Source organism: Papio anubis, chromosome 20, assembly GCF_008728515.1.
Source record: "Papio anubis isolate 15944 chromosome 20, Panubis1.0, whole genome shotgun sequence".
Classification (NCBI taxonomy): Eukaryota; Metazoa; Chordata; class Mammalia; order Primates; family Cercopithecidae; genus Papio; species Papio anubis.
The window spans coordinates 43,553,470-43,577,377 of NC_044995.1; the positions used below are offsets into that span (position 1 = coordinate 43,553,470).

The 23,908-nt window shown below is 50.9% G+C and overlaps 1 protein-coding gene across 1 annotated transcript in view; it reads left to right on the top strand.

Moving 5' to 3' along the window:
• FBN3 (fibrillin 3) overlaps window positions 1–23,908 on the top strand; it is an 86,407-nt gene that overhangs the window by 48,285 nt on the left and 14,214 nt on the right. The window contains 20 exon segments of the mRNA XM_031660007.1: window positions 39–188; window positions 2,188–2,259; window positions 6,342–6,467; window positions 6,754–6,879; window positions 7,193–7,318; window positions 7,682–7,798; window positions 8,259–8,387; window positions 9,198–9,317; window positions 11,519–11,644; window positions 12,831–12,983; window positions 13,125–13,190; window positions 13,414–13,539; window positions 14,918–15,037; window positions 15,150–15,272; window positions 15,888–16,022; window positions 16,717–16,842; window positions 17,830–18,036; window positions 19,226–19,351; window positions 21,347–21,469; window positions 21,695–21,811. Coding sequence (XP_031515867.1) covers window positions 39–188; window positions 2,188–2,259; window positions 6,342–6,467; window positions 6,754–6,879; window positions 7,193–7,318; window positions 7,682–7,798; window positions 8,259–8,387; window positions 9,198–9,317; window positions 11,519–11,644; window positions 12,831–12,983; window positions 13,125–13,190; window positions 13,414–13,539; window positions 14,918–15,037; window positions 15,150–15,272; window positions 15,888–16,022; window positions 16,717–16,842; window positions 17,830–18,036; window positions 19,226–19,351; window positions 21,347–21,469; window positions 21,695–21,811 — 2,514 coding nt within the window.

The window sequence follows — 23,908 nt, forward strand, 5'->3', positions numbered from 1 at the left end:
ACCCTTACCCACATTCTTCTCCTTTATGCCAACTACAGATATGAGGAAGAGTGTCTGCTTCCGGCACTATAACGGCACATGTCAAAATGAGCTGGCCTTCAACGTGACCCGAAAAATGTGTTGCTGCTCCTACAACATTGGCCAGGCCTGGAATAGACCCTGTGAGGCCTGCCCCACTCCCACCAGCCGTGAGTAACCCTCCTCAACCTTCTTCCCAGCCTGGCCCCTCGTAGCATAATGGTTAAGGAAACACAGTGCCCTTAGGGCTCTTAGATTAATTCTCCTTGTTCTGATGAGAGCCAGAGAGTTGAAGTTCTGTCCCCCTATTAGTCCATTCTCATACTGCTGCGAAGAAATCCTGGATACTGGGTAATTTATAAAGAAAAAGAGGTTTGGCTGGGCGTGGTGGCTCACGCCTGTAATCCCAACAGTTTGGGAGGCCAAGGCGTGTGGATCGCTCGAGGTCAGACATTCAAGACCAGCCTGGCCAACATGGTGAAAACCTGTCTCTACTAAAAATACAAAAAAAAAATTATCTGGGCGTAGTGATGCAGGCCCATAATCCCCGCTACTCGGGAGGCTGAGGCAAGAGAATTGCTTGAGGCCGGGCGCGGTGGCTCAAGCCTGTAATCCCAGCACTTTGGGAGGCTGAGACGGGCGGATCACAAGGTCAGGAGATCGAGACCATCCTGGCGAACATGGTGAAACACCGTCTCTACTAAAAATACATAAAAAACTAGCCGGGCGAGGTGGCGGGCGCCTGTAGTCCCAGCTACTCAGGAGGCTGAGGCAGGAGAATGGAGTAAACCCGGGAGGCGGGGCTTGCAGTGAGCTGAGATCCGGCCACTGCACTCCAGCCTGGGCTACAGAGCGAGACTCCGTCTCAAAAAAAAAAAAAAAAAAAAAAGAGAATTGCTTGAACCTGGGAGGTGGGGATTGCAGTGAGCCGCTATCACACCAGTGCACTCCAGCCTGGGTGACAGAGCAAGACACTATCTCAGAACAGAAAAAAAAAAAAAAAAAAAAGGAGGTTTAAAGGACTCACAGTTCCACATGGCTGGGAAGGCCTCACAATCATGGCAGAAGGTGAAGGAAGAGCAAAAGCCCGTCTTACATGGTGGCAGGCAAGAGAGAGCATGTGCAGGGGAACTGCCCTTTATAAAACTATCAGATCTCACGAGACTCATTCACTATCACGAGAATAACACGGGAAAGACCCGCCCCCATGACTCAATTACCTCCCACCGGGTCCCTCCCATGACATGTGGGGATATGGGAGCTACAGTTCAAGTTGAGATTTAGGTAGGGACGCAGCCACACTGTGTCAGTTCCCATGTATAGAAGGCAATACTTTAAAGTGAGCAAGGTAGCTTTTCTTCCATTTTGCAGATTTTGAGAATTCAGGATGGATCAATGGAGTTTTCATGGGTAGGGAAGGCCCTTGATGATTCACAGGAGTAGCTGGGGGTGGGATATGGTGGGAGGGGGTCGGTAAATGTCCCAGGCTGGGGAGGAAAGCACAGCTGGTTAGAGAGACCATAGACCTCCTGGGCTGGGGAAGGGGCAGACCTGGAGAAACTCAGAGCCAGGATTGGGACCCTGATGGGAACATCGGTCAGGATGAGGGAAGGTGTTCTAGGCAGGCGCACAACAGGAGCCAAGGCCTGGAGGCAGGACTGAACAGAGTGTATTGACAATAGGAATGAGTCCTGTCGGAATGATCTAGCAGCCAGCCCAGGCACCAGGAAGAGCTGCAGGAATGGGGCAGTGATGGGAAGGGGGCTTCTAGGGGTTTATTCATTTCCGTATTCATTTCCCAGAGCTGCTGCAAAACATTACTGCAAACTAGGTGGCTTTAAAAACCAGACATTGTGGCTCATGCCTGTAATTCCAGCTACTTGGGAGGCTAAGGTGGGAGGGTCACCTGAGCCTGAGAGGTTGAGGCTGCAGTGAGCCGTGATTGCACCGGTGCACTCCAGCCTGGGTGACAGAGTGAGACTTTGTCTCAAAAAAATTAAATTAAATTAAATTAAATAAGTGGAAGGAGGGAAAGGGTGGGGAGAGCAAAAAAAGTTCAAGGTAGCCAGTTGAGAGCTGGGCTCCAGGGATGAGGTGTCCCCTCCAGATGGGGAGCAGGTTGGGGTCAGGCCTGCAGCCGCAGACTCAACTTTGTTCCCCTTTGCGCAGCTGACTACCAGATTCTATGCGGAAACCAGGCCCCGGGATTCCTCATTGACATCCACACGCGGAAGCCCCTTGGTGAGTGAGCAGTTCCTGCTCCATCCCTGGGCACCCATCCACCTGGGTCTGCTTCTTCCCACCCCTCCCCTCCCCTATAGCTCTTTTCCTTACATCCATTCCTCCATCCTCCCCTCTTCCTCCTCCCACACACCTCCAACTCCCCAGGAATCCTGCCCTCAAAAACATCTTTTTTTTTTTTTTTTTTTTTAAAGAATGACACTTTAAAATTTTTATTAAACCATTATCCATTTTTTAAAATGATGGTTAAATATATGCAACATAAAATTTACCTTTCCAGCCATGCGCGGTGGCTCATGCCTGTAATCCCAGCACTTTGGGAGGCCGAGGTGGGTGGATCAGGAGTTCGAGACCAGCCTAGCCAACATGGTGAAACTGTCTCTACTCAAAATACAGAAATTAGCTGGCGTGGTGGTGCGTGCCTGTAATCCCAGCTATTCGGGAGGCCGAGGCATGAGACTCACTTGAACCCGGGAGGCAAAGGCTGCAGTGAGCCGAGATCTGCTGCACTCCAGCCTGAGGGATAGAGTGAGACTTTTTTTTTTGGTCTCCAGAAAAATACCATTTGAACCATTTTCAAGTGCACAGTTCAGTGGCATTAAGTACATTTGCATTGTTTTGCAACTATCACCATCGTCATCTCCAGAACTTTCTCATTTCCTCCCACTGAAACTCTGTCCCCATGAAACTCTCACTCCCCATTCCCCTCAGTCCCTGGAACCCACCATTCTCCTTCCTGACTCTGAATCTAACAGTTCTAGGGACTCCCTGTGAGTGGAACCACAGGATCTGTCCTTTTGTGTCAGGCTTATTTCACTGAGCATGATGTCCTCAAGGTGCATCTGTGTTGCAGTTTGTGTCAAATTGCTCCCCGCCCCTTTTTTTTTTTTTTTTTTTGAGATGGAGTTTTGCTCTTGTTGCCCAGGCTGGAGTGCAATGGCACGATCTCAACTCACTGCAACCTCCACCTCCTGGGTTCAGGCGATTCTCCTGCCTCAGCCTACTGAGTAGCTGAGATTACAGGCACCTGCTACCATGCCTGGCTAATTTTTGTATTGTAATAGAGGCAGGGTTTCACCATGTTGGTCAGGCTGGTCTCGAACTCCTGACCTCAGGTGATCCACCCACTTCAGCCTCCCAAAGTGCTGGGATTACAGGTGTGAGCCACTGCGCCTGGCCAGAATGCTCCCTTTTTAAGTTTAACAAGGTATTGCATAATTTAACACCTGCATGCCAAATTTCAACCATGCAGTGTTTAACTGATAAGCCCATTTTCATTTGTTTTAATCCTCTGAATATATTCTTTTATTTATTTATTTATTTATTTTTATTTTATTTTATTTTTTTTGAGATAGAGTCTTGCTCTGTCGCCCAGACTGGAGTGCAGTGGCTGGATCTCAGCTCACTGCAAGCTCCGCCTCCTGGGTTCACGCCATTCTCCTGCCTCAGCCTCCCGAGTAGCTGGGACTACAGGCGCCTGCCACCTCGCCCGGCTAGTTTTTTGTATTTTTTTTTTAGTAGAGACGGAGTTTCACCGGGTTAGCCAGGATGGTCTCGATCTCCTGACCTTGTGATCCGCCCATCTCGGCCTCCCAAAGTGCTGGGATTACAGGCTTGAGCCACCGCGCCCGGCCTTATTCTTATTTTTAAAAAAATTCAAACCATGGCAAATAAAACTCACTTCTCCAGTCGTCACCTCAACTCTGTCTCTTTTATCCCTCTCTGGACATTCTTATGCTTTACAGCTGGAATATTTCTTTCTAGTTTTTTCTTCCTTCATTACATAATAGGTCTCCCACTGAAAATATATGATGTTGGTTTCTGGGGCATTTTACATAAATTATGTAATGCTTGACATGTTGGTTACAACTTGCTTTTTTCATCCAAATTGTGTCTTGAGGAACTGGCCAGGTTACTATCTGCCATGCAGCCTCTCTCTTTGCCCTGCCTAGAAGTGTTTCATGGTGCAGATACATCCCAGGTCCCCCACTGATGGGAACTTAGGTTGTTTCCAGTCCCCTACTGATGGACACTTAGGTTGTGTCAGATCCCCTTTTGATGGATACTTGGGTTGTTTCCAGTCCCCTATTGATAGATAGGTGGATTGTTTCCAGTCCCCTATGGATGGACACTTATATTGTTTATAACAATTTTATTGAGATATAATTCACATACCACACACTTCACCCATTTAAAGTGTCCTATTTAGTGGTTTTGAATACATTCACAGAGTTATGCACCCATCACCTCAATCTAAGTTTAGAACTCGTTTTCATCACACAAAAATAACATTTTCATCACAGTCCCCCACTGATGGACGTTTAGTTTGTTTCCAGTCCCCACTTGATGGATATTTAGGTTATTTCCAGTCCCCTATTGGTGGGCACCTAGGTTGTTCCCAGTCCTCCATTGATGGACACTTAGGTTGTTTCCTGTCCCCTACTGATGTACACTTAGATTGTTTTCAGTCCCCCATTGATGGACACTTAGGTTCTTTCAAGTCCCCTTTTGATGGACACTTAGGCTGTTTCAGATCCCCTTTTGATGGACACTTGGGTTGTTTCCAGTCCCCTATTGATAGATAGGTAGATTGTTTCCAGTCCCCTATGGATGGACACTTATATTGTTTATAACAATTTTATTGAGATATAATTGACATACCACACACTTCACCCATTTAAAGTGTCCAATTTAGTGGTTTTGAATACATTCACAGAGTTATGCAACCATCACCTCAATCTAAGTTTAGAACTCATTTTCTTTTTTTTTTTTTTTTTGAGACGGAGTCTTGCTCTGTCACCCAGGCTGGAGTGCAGTGGCCGGATCTCAGCTCACTGCAAGCTCCGCCTCTCGGGTTCACGCCATTCTCCTGCCTCAGCCTCCCGAGTAGCTGGGACTACAGGCACCCGCCACCTTGCCCGGCTGGTTTTTTGTATTTTTTAGTAGAGACGGGGTTTCACCAGGTTAGCCAGGGTGGTCTCGATCTCCTGACCTCGTGATCTGCCCGTCTCGGCCTCCCAAAGTGCTGGGATTACAGGCTTGAGCCACTGCGCCTGGCCTAGAACTCATTTTCATCACACAAAAATAACATTTTCATCACAGTCCCCCATTGATGAACACTTAGTTTACTTCCAGTCCCCCATTGATGGATATTTAGGTTGTTTCCAGTCCCCTATTAATGGACACTTAGGTTGTTTCCAGTCCCCCACTGATGGACACGTAGATTGTTTTCAGTCCCCCACTGATGGACACATGTTCTTTCAAGTCCCCTTTTGATGGACACTTAGGTTGTTTCCAGTCCCCTACTGATAGACATTTACATTGTTTATATATAACAGCTTTATTGAGATATAATTCACATACCACACACTTCACCCATTTAAAGTGTCCTATTCAGTGGTTTTGAGTACATTCACAGTGTTACACAACCATCACCTCAATCTAAGTTTAAAACATTTTCATCACACAAAAGTAAACCCTATGCCTATTAGCAGTCACTCCCTTTACCCCCTCCCTTCTGCCCCTGGCAACCATAAATCGACTTTCTGTCTCTATTGATTTGCTATTTCTGGACATTTCCTTTAAATGGAGTCATGCAATATTGTTCCTGTGTGTCTGGCTTCTCTTAGAAGAATTATTTTAGGTTTCAACCACGTTGTCACATGTTACAGGGCTTTATTCCTTAATAAGGCTGAAGAATATTCCATGGTACAGACATCCCATATTTTGCTCTGCATTCATCAATTGATGTTTCCAGTTTCTTGCTAAATAGCATCTCATACCGCTATCCTGCTTATGCTTAAGGCCGTTTCTTTCCAGCAAGGTTGCTGGGTCACAGGAAATGTGCATTTTTAGTTTAGAAAAACACACACTCGCTCTCTGCTCTTGTCTTTCCTCCCACATCCTGATCTCTTTCTGGTGTGAGTGGATGTATTTTGGCCACAGCAAGATTTTTCTAAGTGTGTGCTGATTTGTGGCCACAACATCCTCAACCAGATTGCAGGGCTAGTGGGTCCCTTCGCTTAGGGTCACTGGAAGTCCCAGGGGGCTGGGCTGCCCCTAATGGCAGATGCCCTCTGCAGACATTGATGAGTGTGGGGAGATCCCCGCCATCTGTGCCAGTGGTGTCTGCATCAACCAGATTGGGAGCTTCCGCTGCGAGTGCCCCACAGGCTTCAACTACAACAGCATCCTGCTGGCTTGTGAAGGTGCCACCTCTCCCTGTTCCCAGCCCTGGGATCTGGGTGGGATGCATGTCTGACACTGTGCAATCTGGGCAAGTAACTAAAACTCTGTAAGCTTCCATTTCCGCATGGAAATGGAATAATGGCTAACACCTTTCCAAGGGCCTCCATCTCATATAACCACCCTCACTCCAGCTCTGGCTGCTTCCAGAGAGACCACCTGTTCCGAAGCATTGGACTGGGTTTCAGGTTTGATTCTGTCAGGATAGGCTTCTCTGTCACCCCCACCTCATTTGCTGTATTTGCCCAGATGTCGATGAGTGTGGCAGCAGGGAGAGTCCCTGCCAGCAGAATGCCGACTGCATCAACATCCCCGGCAGCTACCTCTGCGAGTGCACCCGAGGGTACAAACTGTCGCCAGGCGGGGCTTGTGTGGGTGAGCAGGGTCTCTGGGAGGAGGTGAGGGAGCTGGGCTCTGTTGCCCATGGGGACTTAGATGGGGTATGGCTCTGTCCAGGTCTTTCTCCTTATCTATACTATTAGAGGGATCGGGGATGTATTGAGAGTGTCTGTTAATAGGATGTGATGGAAGTGAGAGCTCAGGTCAATGCTGAGAGCCTGACGCCCCTGGTGGAAGTTTGAGCGGGGAACTTCAAGGCAGGCTCTGGCTTCTCCATTGCAGTAGGGAGAGCTCAGGCAAACACTGTGTGGTAGGGGCCCTGGGGACACCATGCTGTCTGCACCCGCAGGACGGAATGAGTGTCGGGAGATCCCGAATGTCTGTAGCCATGGCGACTGCATGGACACAGAAGGCAGCTACATGTGTCTGTGTCACCGTGGATTCCAGGCCTCTGCAGACCACACCCTGTGCAGGGGTGAGACCCTCATCTTTCCCCTCCTTTCAAGTCAGGCTGCCGGGGGTCTACATCTCCTCTGGGATGGAAGTGGTGTTTCTGTCCATCCTAGTTCACAGACAGATCCAAGTTTGGGTCCTGACATTAAGATCTTGGGTAAATGGCTGATGTGCCTCCCTGTGCCTCAATTTTCCCATTTGTAAAATGGGGGTGATAGATCACACCAGGAGTACTTCCCAGCCATCACCCCCAGGGGTCACTGTCCAGTCATCTAGGCAGGGCTGGGTGCAGGGGAGGACCACTAGGTCCAGCTGGCCTCTCACTCCCTAAGTCCCCCAATGCCCTGGGTGAGCTGGGCTGGGCTCTCGAGCTTTGCTTCTGCAGACATTGATGAGTGTGACCAGCAGCCTTGTGGAAATGGGACCTGCAAGAACATCATCGGCTCCTACAACTGCCTCTGCTTCTCTGGCTTTGTGGTGACACACAATGGGGATTGTGTGGGTGAGTCCGCTCAGTTGGCAGGCTGGCCACAAAGTAGGTTCTCAGAATCTAAGGAAGTAAATCTAGAAATTGACCACAGAAAGATGCCCAGAAAGTCCCCAAATATTTAGAAATTAAATAACATACTCCTAAATAATCCACAAGTCAAATAAATCATAAGGAAAATTAGAAAATATTTTGAAGTAAAAGAAAATGAAAATGAAAGCATAACATATAAAAATACATAGAATGCAGCTAAGGGAGCACTTAGAGGCAAATTCATAGCATTACATGGTTATATTAGAAAATATCAGCAACTACCTCATAAGGTAGGTGGAAGGTTAATATACACAGTCTATACATGAGTGCTCAAGTTGAAGCCAATGCTATCAACTCAACTCAGTTGCAGACAGAAGTACAAGGAAGCCTTGATCCCTTCAAGTTTTGTGGGTGACCCGGCCTGCCTATCTCCCCTCTACAGATTTTGATGAGTGTACTACCCTGGTGGGGCAGGTGTGCCTATTTGGCCATTGCCTCAACACAGCTGGTTCCTTCCACTGCCTCTGCCAGGATGGCTTTGAGCTCACAACTGATGGGAAGAATTGTGTGGGTGAGTCTGCCTATGGTGCTTGGAGGCATCTCAACCAGCCCCTGCTCCATGTACACCACAGTTTGGTACTTCTGGGTGAGCATAGATCCATTTACTACCCAAGCATTTATTTTAAGGTTTAAAAAAATAATACCCAGCACATTGGGAGGCTGAGGTGGAAGGATTGCTTGAGGCCAGGAGTTTGAGACTAGCCTGGGCAACATAGTGAGCCCTTGTCTCTACAAAGAAATTAAAATTAGCCAGGAGTGGTGGCTATTGCCTGTAGTCCCACCTACTCAGGAGGCTGGGGCAGGAGAATCACTTGAGCCCAGGAGTTTGAGGCTGCAGTGAGCTATGATCACACCACTGCACTCCAGCCTGGGCAACAGGGAAAGATCCTATCTCAAAATAAATAAATTAATTAAATAATTATAAAACCAGTACATCAAACCTATGTTTTTATGTATGGGATTTGAGGTGTGGGGTGAGGCTGTCTTGAAAATGTAAGTTTCCAGAAGCAAAGAATAGTAGAAGCTCTAAATGGTTACCATGGAAGGAATCTGCTGGTGGTGCCAGATTAGGAATCTTGCTACCTCTTCCCACTGGACACCATCTGGCCCCACCTATAACCCCACGAGAGTCAGATAATCCTTCCCCAGCTGTCCCTGTGGTCCTGAGTCTCAGCCCTTGCCCTGGAGCCAGAATTGCCACTGCGAGGGCTTGTCCTGGGGCCCTCGGTGATCACACAGTAATTGCAGGTGTGGGTCCCAGTCCCAGGTGAGCCCCCTGCATCCTGGCTGGCACAAGGACCCTTCTTTCCTTTTTTCACAGACACCAATGAGTGCCTCAGCCTCGCAGGAACCTGCCTACCAGGCACCTGCCAGAACCTCGAGGGCTCCTTCCGTTGCATCTGTCCCCCTGGCTTCCAGGTGCAGAGTGACCACTGCATTGGTGAGTGTCCAGCCCCAACTCCCATTTTTGGGACCAGGGAGTGCCTCTCTTTCTCCATCCATCAAATGGGAATACCAGCTAGGGTTGTGATGAAGGTGGAGATGTACTTAACGCAGAGTCAAACACAGCTTCATAAACTATTATTGTCATTCTGATTGTTTCTGGACTTTGCGCTCAGGATTTTGTCTCTGGTGCCCACAGGCTTCCTCATGAATCCTATAAATTGACATGGGTGTGGGGGTCTCACCGTTTCTCAGTGCACCCAAATGTAGAGCTCCTCACTTGCTAACTGGTGATCAAGGACCAGTCTGGCCTAAGCTTCACTGTTGTAATCACCTATAGAGATGATTTCATGCAGTCTGGACTAACCAGTCTGGCCTGATCTCCTTTGGTCCATTTATCCACTTGGGCTAGCCTCAGAGAGTGTGGGCTAACCTGGACCAACCTGGGATGAGCAGATGAGCTACCTTGTTCACTGTAATCTAACCTGGACCAGTCTGGCCTGAGCAGATAGGCTAGCCTGGGCTAACCTGAACCAGTCTGGCCTGAACTTCTCTGATCTGGGCTTCCATCTGGGCTAGCCTTGTATAATCTGACCCAGTCTGGCCGGTCTCTTCTAATCTATTCTTTTTTTTTTTTTTTGAGACAGAGTCTCACTCTCAGCTCACCGCTGTAACCTCCACCTCCTGGGTGCAAGCGATTCTCCTGCCTCAGCCTCCCGAGTAGCTGGGATTACAGGCGCTCATCACCACACCTGGCTAATTTTTGTATTTTTAGTAGAAACGGGGTTTCATCATGATGGCCAGGCTGGTCTCAAACTCCTGACCTCAAGCGATCCTCCCACCTTAGCCTCCCAAAGTGCTGGGAATACAGGCATGAGTCACCACGCCCAGCCTATTCTGATCTATTTGGGCTAGCTTAATACAACATGGGCTAACCCCATCCAGTGTAGGGTAAATACATCCAGTCTCAGTTAGCTTTGTGCAATTTTATTTTTTTTAAGGTTTTAAAATTTTTTTCTATTTTTTCTTATTTTAATCTCAACAGTTATGGGGGAACAGGTGGCTTTTGCTTACATAGATAAGTTCTTCAGTGGTAATTTCTGAGATTTTGGTGCACCTGTCATCTGAGTAGTATACAATGTACCCAGTATGTAGTCTTTTATCCCTCACCCCCATCCCATCTTTCCCTGGAAGTCCCCAAAGTCCTTTATGTCATTATTATGCCTTTGCATCCTCATAGATTAGCTCCCACTTGTAAGTGAGAACATACGATATTTGATTTTCCATTCCTGAGTTACTTCACTTAGAATAATGGCCTCTAGCCCCATCCAAGGTGCTGCAGAGGACATTATTTTGTCTTTTTTTTTTTTTTTTTTTTTTTTTTGATGGAGTCTCGCTCTGTCACCCAGGCTGGAGTGCAGTGGCACGATCTCTGCTCACTGCAATATCCACCTCCCGGGTTCAAGCGATTCTTCTGCCTCACCCTTCTGGTAGCTGGGATTACAGGTACGCACCACCACAACGCCCGGCTAAATTTGGCATTTTCAGTAGAAAAGGAGGTTTCGCCATGTTGGCCAGGCTGGTCTCCAGCTCCTGAACTCAAGTGATCCACCGACCTTGGCCTCCCAAAGTGCTGGGATTACAGGTGTGAGCCACTGCGCCTATTTTGTTCCATTTTGTGGCTGAGTAGTATTCCACGGTGTATGACATACCACATTTTCTTTATCTACTCATTGGTTGATGGGCATTTATAAACATGATGGTTCCATATTTCTGCGATTGTGAATTGTGTTGCTATAAACATGCATGTGAATGTGTCCATTTCATATAATGACTTACTTTCCTTTGGGTAGATACCCAGTAGTAGGATTGCTGGATTGAATGGTAGTTCTACTTTTAGTTCTTTAAGGAATCTCCACACTGTTTTCCATAGAGGCTGTACTATGTGCAGTTTCAGTCTCTAATCATGAACTCTTCCTGACCATGACCTTTACTCTGGAGACACCTTCCGGGAAGGACCTACGTGCACACACAATGCTCACCTCGCGCTACAGCTCATACTGAGCTCTCAGTACCCCAGCCCCGCTGCAGCCCCTGGCTGGACCTGCACTCCATCTGCCCCTCCTCACAGCGGAGTCCTCTCCCCACTGGTGGAGATCCTGCTTGCCCCCCACCCAGCTCATGTCCCCGCCCTTCCAGATATCGACGAGTGCTCAGATGAGCCCAACCTCTGCCTCTTTGGCTCCTGTAGCAACAGCCCTGGGAGCTTCCAGTGCCTCTGCCCACCTGGCTTTGTCCTCTCTGATAATGAGCACCGTTGCTTTGGTGAGTCTGCACAGGCCTTAGGGAAGAGAGTGGGAAGTGGGGCGGGGAAGGGTCAGATTGCCCAGAAAAGAGGGCTGTGGCTTCTTGTATGACCCTACGGGAGCTTTGACCACGCAGAGGTGTCTCTCTGCATTAGCAGGGTTATCCTAGTGCCAGCAACCTCTTGGCTATAGAGGTCATGTCTACGGAGGGCTAACCTGGTCCATTTTGAGCTAGCCTGTGTGTGCTTCATTTAGGTTTTCCTTGTATTGGTCACATGACTGTAGGCTGTCAATGGGCTGGTTTTGTCCAGTTTGAGCTAGCCTAGACTACTCTGGGCTGGCTCCATTTCAGCTGGGCTAGCCTCATCTACTGTGGGCTAACCTCACCCAGCTTGAGCCAGCCTGTTCTCTCACAGGTCAGGGGCAATAAGGGTGAGAGCAGAACCTGCAGTGCACCTCAACGAATAATTGCTGTTCTGGGAGGCTGGGACCCCAGCCTGCTGGTGAGGACTTGATAGGCATCCGGAGCCGAGGATTTGGGGTTTGGAGTCTGAATTCCAGGATCCTCGGGCTTTCTGGAATCAGTCATTTTGCCTCTCCAGGAAGGGGTTTTTGATCCAAGAGAAACCACCGAGTTTGATCTTTCTTCCTGGCATGAGAACACCCCAAAGCAATAAAGTGGGGTGCGATTCCAGCTGTCCCCTCAAAACCCCAGGGCAGGTTGGGGTCGGTGGCTCTTGCCTGTAATACCAGCACTTTGGGAGGCTGAGGTAGGCTGATCACCTGAGGTCAGGAGTTTGAGACCAGCCTGGCCAATGTGGTGAAACACTGTCTCTACTAAAAATACAAAAATTAGCTGGGTGTGGTGGCACATGCCTGTAATCCCAGCTACTTGGGAGGCTGAGGCAGGAGAGCCAAGATCATACAACTGCACTCCAGCCTGGGCAACAGAGCAAGACTCCATCTGAAAAAAACAAAAAACCAACACCAACAATGAAAAACCCAGGGCAGATCCTCATTGGCCCAGAGTAGGTCACATGTCCATCCTCAAACCAATCACCATGACCAGGGGCGTGGCATGTTCTGATTGGCCACTGGCAGGATCAGCACAACCTATTCACCAGGACTGGGGTGCGAGAGGTCAGAGAGGCAGGTGGGCACTGCCAGTGGCCCTCAATCAGGGTAATGGAGCCCCCATCCCACAGACACACGGAAGAGTTTCTGCTTCACCCGTTTTGAGGCTGGGAAGTGCTCGGTGCCCAAAGCTTTCAACACCACCAAGACCCGCTGTTGCTGCAGTAAGAGGCCTGGGGAGGGTTGGGGAGACCCCTGTGAGCTGTGTCCCCAGGAAGGCAGCGGTGAGTGCCCACCCCTGTCCAGCCTCCCCTGTCATGATGCGCCCTCACCTTCCTCTCTCATTCTTCCCTCATCCTTCCCTGCACACACCTGGGGGCTGCACCTGGGCCCTGACTCTAACTCCCCTCCCCCTCTCTGTCCAGCTGCCTTTCAGGAGCTCTGCCCCTTTGGCCACGGGGCAGTCCCAGGCCCGGATGACTCCCGAGAAGGTGAGCCCCTCACCCACGTGCTCAGAGCCCCTCCTGGGCCACCCAGATCCATCTCCGCACTGCCTGGGTCTCTGAGTCTCAGGCTCCCGCTGAGAACCCGAGTGGCCCTGGACCCTCCCAGCCTGGGGCTTGGGCTCTCATCCCTTTGGGGCCTTGAGTGTGGCCAGGGCTCTGGGGATTGCACGGTGACAGGAGCCATGTCTGCAACACCTGCCATCCGCAGACGTGAACGAGTGTGCAGAGAACCCTGGCGTCTGCACTAACGGCATCTGTGTCAACACCGATGGATCCTTCCGCTGTGAGTGTCCCCTTGGCTACAGCCTGGACTTCACCGGCATCAACTGTGTGGGTGAGTGGCCAGCCCTGCTCCAGCCCTGTCCCAGGCCCCTCCCAGGACAGGAAGGAACAGAGCAGGGCAGGGAAGACACTCCCAGGCAGTGGGTGAGATCCTGTCCTTACCCACTGCCTCTCTCCCCCATTCGCTTTTCCTCCCTCTGTACTTCACTCATTCATTCACTTACTCACTCATTTTCTTGCTCATTCATTCACTCACTCACTTATTCATTTACTCACTCACTTATTCATTTACTGACTCATTCATTCACTGACTCATTTATTCATTCACTTGCTCACTCGTTCACTTCTCTATTTTCTCATTCACTTCTTCATTTTCTCATTCATTCACTCATTTATTCACTCACTCTATCTACTCCCTCATTCATGTACCAATTCACTCACTCATTCACTCCTTTGCTCACTCATTCCTTCACTTGTTCATTCATTCACTTGTTAATTCACTAACTCCCTCATTCATTCACACCTCACTCATTCATTCACTTGCTCATTCATTTATTCATTTACTCACTTATTCACTCATTCACTCATTTGCTCCCTCACTTATTCACTTGCTAATTCACTCACTCATTCACTCCTTTGCTCACTCATTTCTTCACTTGTTTATTCATTCACTTGTTCATTCAATCACTCCCTCATTCATTCACACCTCATTTAGTCACTGGCTCATTCATTCACTCACTCATTCATTCACTCATTCACTCGTTTGCTCCCTCGTTTATTCATTTGCTTATTTGTTCACTCATTCATTCATTCCTTCATTTGTCTCCTTGCTCATTCACCCATCCAATCACTCATTTATTCACTTACTCACTCGTTCCTTTGTTCATTCATTCATGCTTTCACTCACCTATTCACTCATTCGTTTCCTCATTTGCCCCCTTGTTCATTCATTCACTTCCTTGCTGATTCCTCCATTCACTCACTCACTAATTCACCCACTCATTGACCCCTTTACTCACTCATTCCCTTATTCATTTAACCGTTCATTCACTTATTCATTTATATGTTTTATAGAGATGAAGTTTTGCTATGTTACCCAGGATCTGTTCGAACTCCTGGACTCAAGAGACCCTCTTGCCTCCGTTTCAGTTACTGGTTTAATCACTCCTTCATTCACTGGTTCATTCATTCACTTATTGTTCATTCACTCACTCCCTTGCTCACTCATGCATTCCTTCACCTGCCCACTTGCTCACACATTCACTCATTCATTCACTAAACACATACCACTTGCCTGCCCCATAGCCAGACTAGACGTGCATTCGATCTGGCTCCATCCGAACTGTGGTGGTCAACAGGCAGGCAGATGGGATGCTATTGAGGATGGGGGACCCTCTACAGGCATTGACCACCCCCTTACTCCCACCCAGACACAGACGAGTGCTCTGTCGGCCACCCCTGTGGGCAGGGCACATGCACCAACGTCATCGGAGGCTTCGAATGTGCCTGTGCTGACGGCTTTGAGCCTGGCCCCATGATGACCTGTGAGGGTACGACTCTGCTTGCCCAGGACCTGGGCCGTGTGACGGAGATGCCTGGGGGAGGGAGTGGAGGTCCTACCCACAGCCCCCCCACAGCTGGCACCTCCACTGGCCTCCCCAGACATCGACGAATGCTCCCTGAACCCGCTGCTCTGTGCCTTCCGCTGCCACAATACCGAGGGCTCCTACCTGTGCACCTGCCCAGCCGGCTACACCCTGCGGGAGGATGGGGCCATGTGTCGAGGTAGGCCTGACTAACATGGTGAAACCCTGTCTCTACTGAAAATACAAAATCAGCTGGGTGTGGTGGCACACGCTTGTAATCCCAGCTACTTGGGAGGCTGAGAGACAGGAGAATCACTTGAACCTGGGAGTCGGAGGTTGCAGTGAGCTGAGATCATGCCACTGCACTCCAGCCTGGACGACAAGAACAAAACTCCGTCTCAAAAAAAAAAAAAAAGAAGAAGAAGAATCCTGCAATGCACACAGAACAGCTACCCACCACACAGAACTTTCCTATCCCAAATTTCATAGTGTCAAGGGTGGGAGACCCTGGTCTGGGACTCAATGTCTCTGGGGCTGTTTCAGGGTCAGTGTTCCAGGGGCCAGGAGCAGACTCACAGACCCTGACGTGGGCAGGGGATGCAAGCTTTGTGGGACAATTCCTGATTCCCTTAGCTTCTTGGAAGCTGGGGCTGGGCAGGAGCCGGGGGCTCCCTTCCTAGGAGGGATGGACACCTGACAGGGCCTGCAGGGAATTTACTCAGGTCCCACCAGGGCTGACATAGGGTGGAATCCAGGTCCCCACAGCCATGGGGTGCCTGGCCTTGGCTGACCATCTGTCCCTGGTCATCCGAAGATGTGGACGAGTGTGCAGATGGTCAGCAGGACTGCCACGCGCGGGGCATGGAGTGCAAGAACCTCATCGGTACCTTCGTGTGCGTCTGTCCCCCAGGCATGCGGCCCCTGCCTGGCTCCGGGGAGGGCTGCACAGGTATGGGGGTACTGGAGCTTCAGGGGTGCAGGGAACCCTTTGTGGAAGCAAGAGGGTCGGACAAGGCACAGTGGCTCATAACTGTCATCCCAGCACTTTGGGAGGCTGAGGCGAGAGGATCGCTTGAGCCCAGGAATTTGAGGTTGCAATGAGTTAGGACAGTGCCACTGCACTCCAGCCTGGGCAACAGAGCGAGACCCCATCTCCAAAAACAATAAAAGTAAAAATAAGGCCTGGCACAGTGGCTCACGCCTGTAATCCTAGCACTTTGGGAAACCAAGGCGGGTAGATCACCTGAGATCAGGAGTTTAAGACCAGGCTGGCCAACATGACAAAACCCCATCTCTACTAAAAATTAAAAAAAATAATAAATTTTTAAAACTTAGCTGGGCAAGGTGGCGGGCATCTGTAATCCCAGCTACTTGGGAAACTGAGGCAGGAGAATTGCTTGAACCCAGGAGGCGAAGGTTGCAGTGACCTGAGATCGTGCCATTGCGTTCCAACCTGGGTGACAGAGTGAGACTGTCTCAAAATAGAAAATAATACAAATAAAAATAAATTAATAAAATTAAATTAAAATAAAAATAAGCAAGAGGGCCTGGGCAGACCCAAAGGGACCCTCTGGGGCTGTGGAAGAGGCAGGTTGCCTGTGGCCTACCCCACACCCTGGTCTGCCTCATCCCTCCCATCTCAGATGACGATGAATGCCGCGCTCAGCCTGACCTCTGTGTCAATGGCCGCTGCGTCAACACCGAGGGCAGCTTCCGATGCGACTGTGATGAGGGCTTCCAGCCCAGCCCCACCCGTACTGAGTGCCATGGTGAGTGTGGCTGGCCATGCACAGTGGATGCCCCCACCTACCACGTGGCACCCACTGCCTGCCCCCCCACTGCCTGTCCATCCCACTGCCTGTCCCTCCCACTGCCTGTCTCTCCCACTGCCTGTCTCTCCACTGCCTGTCCCCCATTTCCTGTCCCTCCCACTACCTTGCCCTCCCACTGCCTGTCCCCCTCACTGCCTGTCCCTCCCACTGCCTGTCCACCCCCACTACCTGGCCCTCCCACTGCCTGCCCCCCCCACTGCCTGTCCCCCCTACTGCCTGTTCCCCCCACTGCCTGTGCCTCCCACTGTCAGTCCCTCCCACTGCCTGTCTCCTCTACTGCCTGTCCCTCCCACTGCCTGTCCCTCCCACTGCCTGTTCCTCCCACTGCCTGTCCCTCCTACTGCCTGTCTCCCCCACTGCCTGTCCCTCTCACTGCCTGTCCCTCCCACCGCCTGTCCCTCCCACCGCCTGTCCCTCCCACCGCCTGTCCCTCCCACCGCCTGTCCCTCCCACCGCCTGTCCCTCCCACCGCCTGTCCCTCCCACCGCCTGTCCTTCCCACTGCCTGTCCCTCCCGCTGCCTGTCCCCCCACTGCCTGTCCCTCCCACTGCCTGGGAGCTCCCCAAGGGGCCTGGGGCACTGGGGGGCAACCCAGGGGGTTGCTGAGCTAATCTGGACACACACGTCCAGTGCCCCCCCCTGCTGTCCCTCTTCCCTCTGTCCCTTCTGTTAAATCCTGGAAGAGTGAGAGGCCTTCTCCACACCTCCTCCAACCTCACTGGTACCACACCCTGGAACCAACCTTCCCCAGATCTCCCACTTCCTGGGAACTAACCCCAGCCATCTGTCCTGTGTATCTAGCTCCCTCCTGGATACCCCTATTCCCAACATCCCCAAAGAACAGCTTGCCCCAAAGTAAGATCAGTCTTTGCCCCCAAACCAGCCTCCTGGAGTGACCCTTGGCTTTCCTGTTGTTCTCCGCAGACATCCGGCAGGGGCCCTGCTTTGCCGAGGTGCTGCAGGCTATGTGCCAGGCTCTGTCCAGCAGCAGCGAGGCTGTCACCAGGGCCGAGTGCTGCTGTGGGGGTGGTCGGGGCTGGGGGCCCCGCTGCGAGCTCTGTCCCCTGCCTGGCACCTCCGCCTACAGGAAGCTGTGCCCCCACGGCTCAGGCTACACCGCTGAGGGTCGAGGTGGGTGCCCATGCCCTCAGGACCCTCAGGGAGGCAAGAAGCGGGGGAATTTGCTCAGGGTCATACGTCTGTACTGCAGCAGGTGCTAGAATGTGTGAGCCACTCTGTGTGCATGTATGTGTGTGTGTGTATCTTTGTGCTAGCAGATATGAGAACCAGTACATGTGCTCCATATGCGTGGAAGAACTCGGGGGGTTGAGGGAGCAGGTGTGTGAGTCAATGTGTGTGTGTGTGTGTGTGTGTGTGTGTGTGTGAGAGTCAGTGTGTGTGTGTGTCAGTGTGTGTGTGTGTGTGAGTCAGTGAGTGTGTGTGTGTGAGTCAGTGTGTGTGTGTGTGTGTGTGTGTGTTCTGAGACAGAGTCTTGCTTTGTTACCCAGGCTGGAGTACGGTGGTGCAATCTCAGCTCACTGCAACCTCTGCCTCCCAGTGGCATACCTGTCATCCCAGCACTTTGGGAGGCTGAAGCTGGAGGATTGCTTAAGCTTAAGCCCAGGAAGTTGGGGCTGCAATGAGCTAAGATAGTGCTACCGCACTCCAGCCTGGGCGACAGAGCGAGACTTTGTCTCCAAAAACAAAAACAAAATAGGCCGGGCACAGTGGCTCATGCTTGTAATCCCAGCACTTTGGGAGGCGGCCTGTGTGTTGTGGGCTTGGGTGAGTGTACAAGGGCAGGTGTGTGAGTGCGCGTGAGCCAGTGTGGGGACATCAGCGTGTCTCACTGAGTGTGTCACTGAGAGTGAGATGGGTTATCTGTGTGACCAGCAGTGACATCAATAGGACTGGGGAGGAAATGGCTTTCTGGGGGTGTGTCTGCGGGGAGATGCGGGAGTCCCTGAGTGTGGGTGTATGTTCCCATGTTTCTGCAGGAGCGTCGGGTGTGTGGTTGTTGTGTCATGTTGCATGCACTGTGTGTCTCTGTTGTGCACGTTGGTGCACTGAGGAGGTGTCGCTGTTGAGGCCGGGGGAGGTGGGTGTGTGTCCCCCTCCCTGGGAAGCTTCATGGGCTTGTCCTGCGGGCTCAGGTGTCATCCGCAGCCTGAGGATGGGGTCCACATGAGCTGGGGTGCAGTGGCGGGTGTGGAAGGCAGGCTGGACTTTGCTCCGAGGAGATGGCTGCGGCCAGAGAGGAGACATGCCTCGATGGCCCAAGGTGGCCAGCCAGCCCCATTTGCACCCTGCTTTTCCCCAGATGTAGATGAATGCCGTATGCTTGCTCACCTGTGTGCCCATGGAGAGTGCATCAACAGCCTTGGCTCCTTCCGCTGCCACTGTCAGGCCGGGTACACACCAGATGCTACTGCTACCACCTGCCTGGGTGAGCCCAGCCCTCTGCACCTGCACCCTTGGCCCAGCCCGGCCACCTTCTGCACAGCCCCTGACCACAACTTCCCTGAGACTTCGCAGTTTGCAATGTTAGGGTTTCATTTATAAAGTGGTGCCCGAACCATACAGACAACTGAGGGCCAGGTGCGATGGCCCGCCACTGTAATCCCAGTATTTTGGGAGATCGAGGTGGGAGGATCACTTGAGGCCAGGAGTTTCAGACCAGCCCGGGCAACATAGCAAGATCCCATCACTAAAAATAATTAGCCAGGAATGGTGGCCTGTAGTCCAACATGCGCCTGTAGCCCCAGCTACTTGGGGAGGCTGCTTGAGCTCAGGAGTCTGAGGCTTCCGTGAGCTGTGATTGCGTCACTGCAGTCCAACCTGGGTGAGAGTGAGACCTTGTCTCTTAAAAAATGAAAAAGAAGGCTGGGCGTGTTGGCTTGTGATCCCAGCACTTTGGGAGGCCGAGGCGGGTGGATCACGAGGCCAGGAGTTCAGGACCAGCCTGGCCAAGATGGTGAAACTCCGTCTGTACTGAAAATGAAAAAAAATGGCCAGGCGTGGTGGCACGCGCCGGTAAACCCATAATCCCAGCTACTTCGGAGGCTGAGGCAGAGAATTGTTTAAACCTGGAGGGGTGGAGGTTGCAGTGAGCTGAGATCATGCCAGTGCTCTCCAGCCTGGGCGACACAGCAAGACTCTGTCTCAAAAAAAAAAAAAAAAAAAAAACAAAAAACCGGCCACACATGGTAGCTCATGCTTATAATCCCAGCACTTTGGGAGGTCAAGGTGCGCACATCATTTGAAGCCAGTATTTCAAGACCAGCCTGGCCAAGATAGTGAAACCCCATCTGTACTAAAAATACAAAAATTAGCTGCACATGCTTCTGCACGCCTATAATCCCAGCTACTTGGGAGGCTGAGGCAGGGGAATCGTTTGAACCCGGGAAGTAGAGGTTGTAGTGAGCTGAGATCATGCCACTGCACGGTAGCCTGGGCCACAGAGTGAGACTCTGTCAAGAAAGAAAGAAAGAAAAGAAAGAGAAAGGAAGAAAGGAAGAAAAGAAGAAAGAAAGAAAAGAAAGGAAGGAAGGAAGAAAGAAAGGAAGAAAGAAAGAAAAAGGAGAAAGAAAAGAGAGAGAAAGAAAGAAAAGAAAAAAGAAAGAAAGAAAAGAGAGGAAGGAAGGGAAAGAACGCCAGGTGAGGTGGCTCATGCCTGTAATCCCAGCACATTTTGGGAGGCTGAGGCAGGAGGATCACTTGAGGCCAGGAATTTGAGACCAGCCTGACCAACATTGTGAAACCATCTCTACTAAAAAAAAGAAAGAAAAAGAAAAAAATTAGCCAGGTGTGGTAGTATGTGCCAGTAATGCCAGCTGCTTGGGAGGCTGAGGCAGGAGAATTGTTTGAACATGGGACGTGGAGGTTGCAGTGAGCCGAGATTGCACCATTGCATTCCAGCCTGGGTGATGCAGCAAGAGTCCGTCTCAAGAAAGAAAGAGAGGAAGGAAGGAAGGAAGGGAGGGAGGGAGCATCCTTTCCTTCTCCCACCCCCATCCCATTTGGGCCACTTTCCTGCTGTTGTTTCTTTTATTTTGCACATCCTGAGATTTTTCAGTTACGTTTTGTAGCAAGTGTACATCTAAGTCAGCAGGAGGCAAACCCCAGCCTGAGGGTCAAATCTGGCCCTCCAATTGTTCTTGTCAATAAAGTTTTATTAGCACACAGCCATACACATTTGTCTGCTTACCCTCAGTGGCTGCTTTGCTGGTACAAAGGCCACATGGAGTAGTTGTGTCCGAGACGATGTGGCCTGCAAAACCAAATGTGTTTACCATCTGGCTTTTTGCAGAAAAAGTGTTAATTCCTATGTAAGTCCACAGATTCCGGATGGTCCAGGTCTGGGTGGAGACCCCAGTCCCTGAACACCCCCAGGGAATGTCTGTCTAACCCCGCCCCACCACACCCCACTGTCCTTCCCTAGATGTGGACGAGTGCAGCCAGGTCCCCAAGCCGTGTACCTTCCTCTGCAAAAACACGAAGGGCAGCTTCCTATGCAGCTGTCCCCGAGGCTACCTGCTGGAGGAGGATGGCAGGACCTGCAAAGGTGATGTCCTTTCAACTCTCCCCCACTCCCGCCACTGCATGCACTCTAGGGTCCTGCTCCTGTCCCCTGCAATCTCACCCCCTCCCATCTGCATGGAGTCAAGCACCATCTCCGGGATCTTTCTCTTGTCATCCCTCTGCCTGGAAGTGGCAAGGGCAGCCCCTGGGAAGCCCCTAACCCCCGACTGGGCCCTGCCCTGAGCCCGCTGAACTATCTGTGCTGCAGACCTGGACGAATGCACCTCCCGGCAGCACAACTGTCAGTTCCTCTGTGTCAACACTGTGGGCGCCTTCTCCTGCCGCTGTCCACCCGGCTTCACCCAGCGCCACCAGGCCTGCTTCGGTGAGTGACCCTTGCCCCTCACCGGGAGGTGATGCACAACCCCAGCCTTAGTTATTTTGCTCACCAAGAAAATATCAAGTTGGCCGGGCACAGTGGCTCTTGCCTGTAATCCCAGCACTTTGGAAAGCTGAGGCGGGCGGATCACCTGAGGTCAGGAGTTCAAGACCAGCCTGGCCAATATGGTGAAACCCCATCTCTACTAAAAATACAAAAAAAATAGCCTGGAATGGTGGCAGGTGCCTGTAATCCCACCTACTCGAGAGGCTGAGGCAGGAGAATCGCTTGAACCCAGGAGGCAGAGGTTGTGGTGAGCCAAGATCACGCCACTGCACTCCAGCCTGGGCAACAAGAGCGAAACTCTGTCTCAAAAAAAAAAAAAAAAAAAAAAGCACCCAACATGTACTGGACATTGGGAACGTGGGGGTGATCAGAACAAAGTCCTTACTTCCTCAGTGCTTGCTTCCTGGAGGCATCTAGAACCTCCTTCCTCTCCTTTGGGAGGAGAGAGGCCCTCTGGCCTTGGTTCATGGCACCTTGCCTTCCCCCTGACAAGTGCCTGCTGGGTCTCCCTCCCAGAGCCTCCCCAGAGCGCTCCTGAAATCCCAGGTCTCACATAGTCCCAAGAGGAAATCAGTTCCACAGCTAAAGTCACAAGAGCATCTGCTACCATCATTGTTTCTTAGTGTCTTGTGGCTCCCAGGGAACCCAATCTTCCCCAAAGGCAGAGCCTAGTCAAGGGTGGCGCCATTCATGCTCCAACTAATCTGCCCAGACAGCACCTACTGTGTACCAGGCAGTGCTCCAGACCAAAGGGTGGCAAACTCCAGCCTGCCAGCCAAGCCTGGCCCCCTGCTTGCTTTTGTTAATAAAGTTTTATTGACACACAGCCAAGCCCACTTGCTTACAATCACCTGTGGCTGCTTTTGCACTATATTGGCAGAGAAGAGTCTTGGGACAGAGCCTATTACAGAAACAGAAATGGTTTGTCGGGCCCTGTTATAGACCCTGGGGGTACAGCAACAAACATAAGAGGCAAGACTCTTTCGTCATGGAACTTTCCTTCTGGCACAGAATCAGACTAGAAGCAGACATAACAAGAAACTAACAGAATGGTGTGGCTGGGGGTGGTAGCTCATGCCTGTAACCCCATCACTTTGGGAGGCTGAGGCTGGCAGATCACTTGAGGCCAGAAATTCAAGACTAGCCTGGCCAACATGACAAAACCCTGTCTCTACTAAAAATACAAAAATTAGCTGGGCGTGGTGGTGGCGCCTGTAATCCCAACTACTCAGGAGGCTGAGGCAAGAGAATCACTTGAACCTGGGAGGTGGAGGTTGCAGAGAGTCAAGATTGTGCCACTGCACTCCAGCCTGGGGGACACAGCAAGACTCTGTCTCAAAAACAAACAAACAAAAAATTAACAGAATAGTGTGCTCAAAGGTGATGCGTGTCATGAAAGAAAGAAAAAATAAAAGCAGGGGTTCAGGAAAGAAGGAGAGGACCACAGGGTTGTTTTGGGAGGCAGGGAGAGATTTGTTGTTGTTGGGTTTTGGTTGTGTTGTGTTGTTTGTTCGTTAGTTTGTTATAGAAATGGAGTCTTGCTCTGTCACCCAAGCTGGAATACGTGATATGATCACAGTGCACTGAAACCTCAAATTCCTGGGCTCAAGCAATCCTCCCACTGCAGCTTCCCTAGTACTTGGGACTACAGGCTCACCACACCTGGATTTTGTTTTTGTTTTTGTTTTTTGTTTCTTAGAGATGGAGTCTCTTCACGACTCTGTTGCCCGGGCTTGAGTACAGTGGCTATTCACAAATGTGATCATAGCACACTGAAGCCTAAAACTCCTGGTGTCAAGTGATCCTCCCACCTCAGCCTCCAGAGAGGGCTTCGGTTGTGTTTTGTTTTTGTTTTTTGTTTTTGAAACAGAGTCTCGCTCTGTCGCCCAGGCTGGAGTGCAGTGGCCGGATCTCAGCTCACTGCAAGCTCCGCCTCCCGGGTTTTTACGCCATTCTCCTGCCTCAGCCTCCCGAGTAGCCGGGACTACAGGCGCCCGCCACCTCGCCCGGCTAGTTTTTTGTATTTTTTAGTAGAGA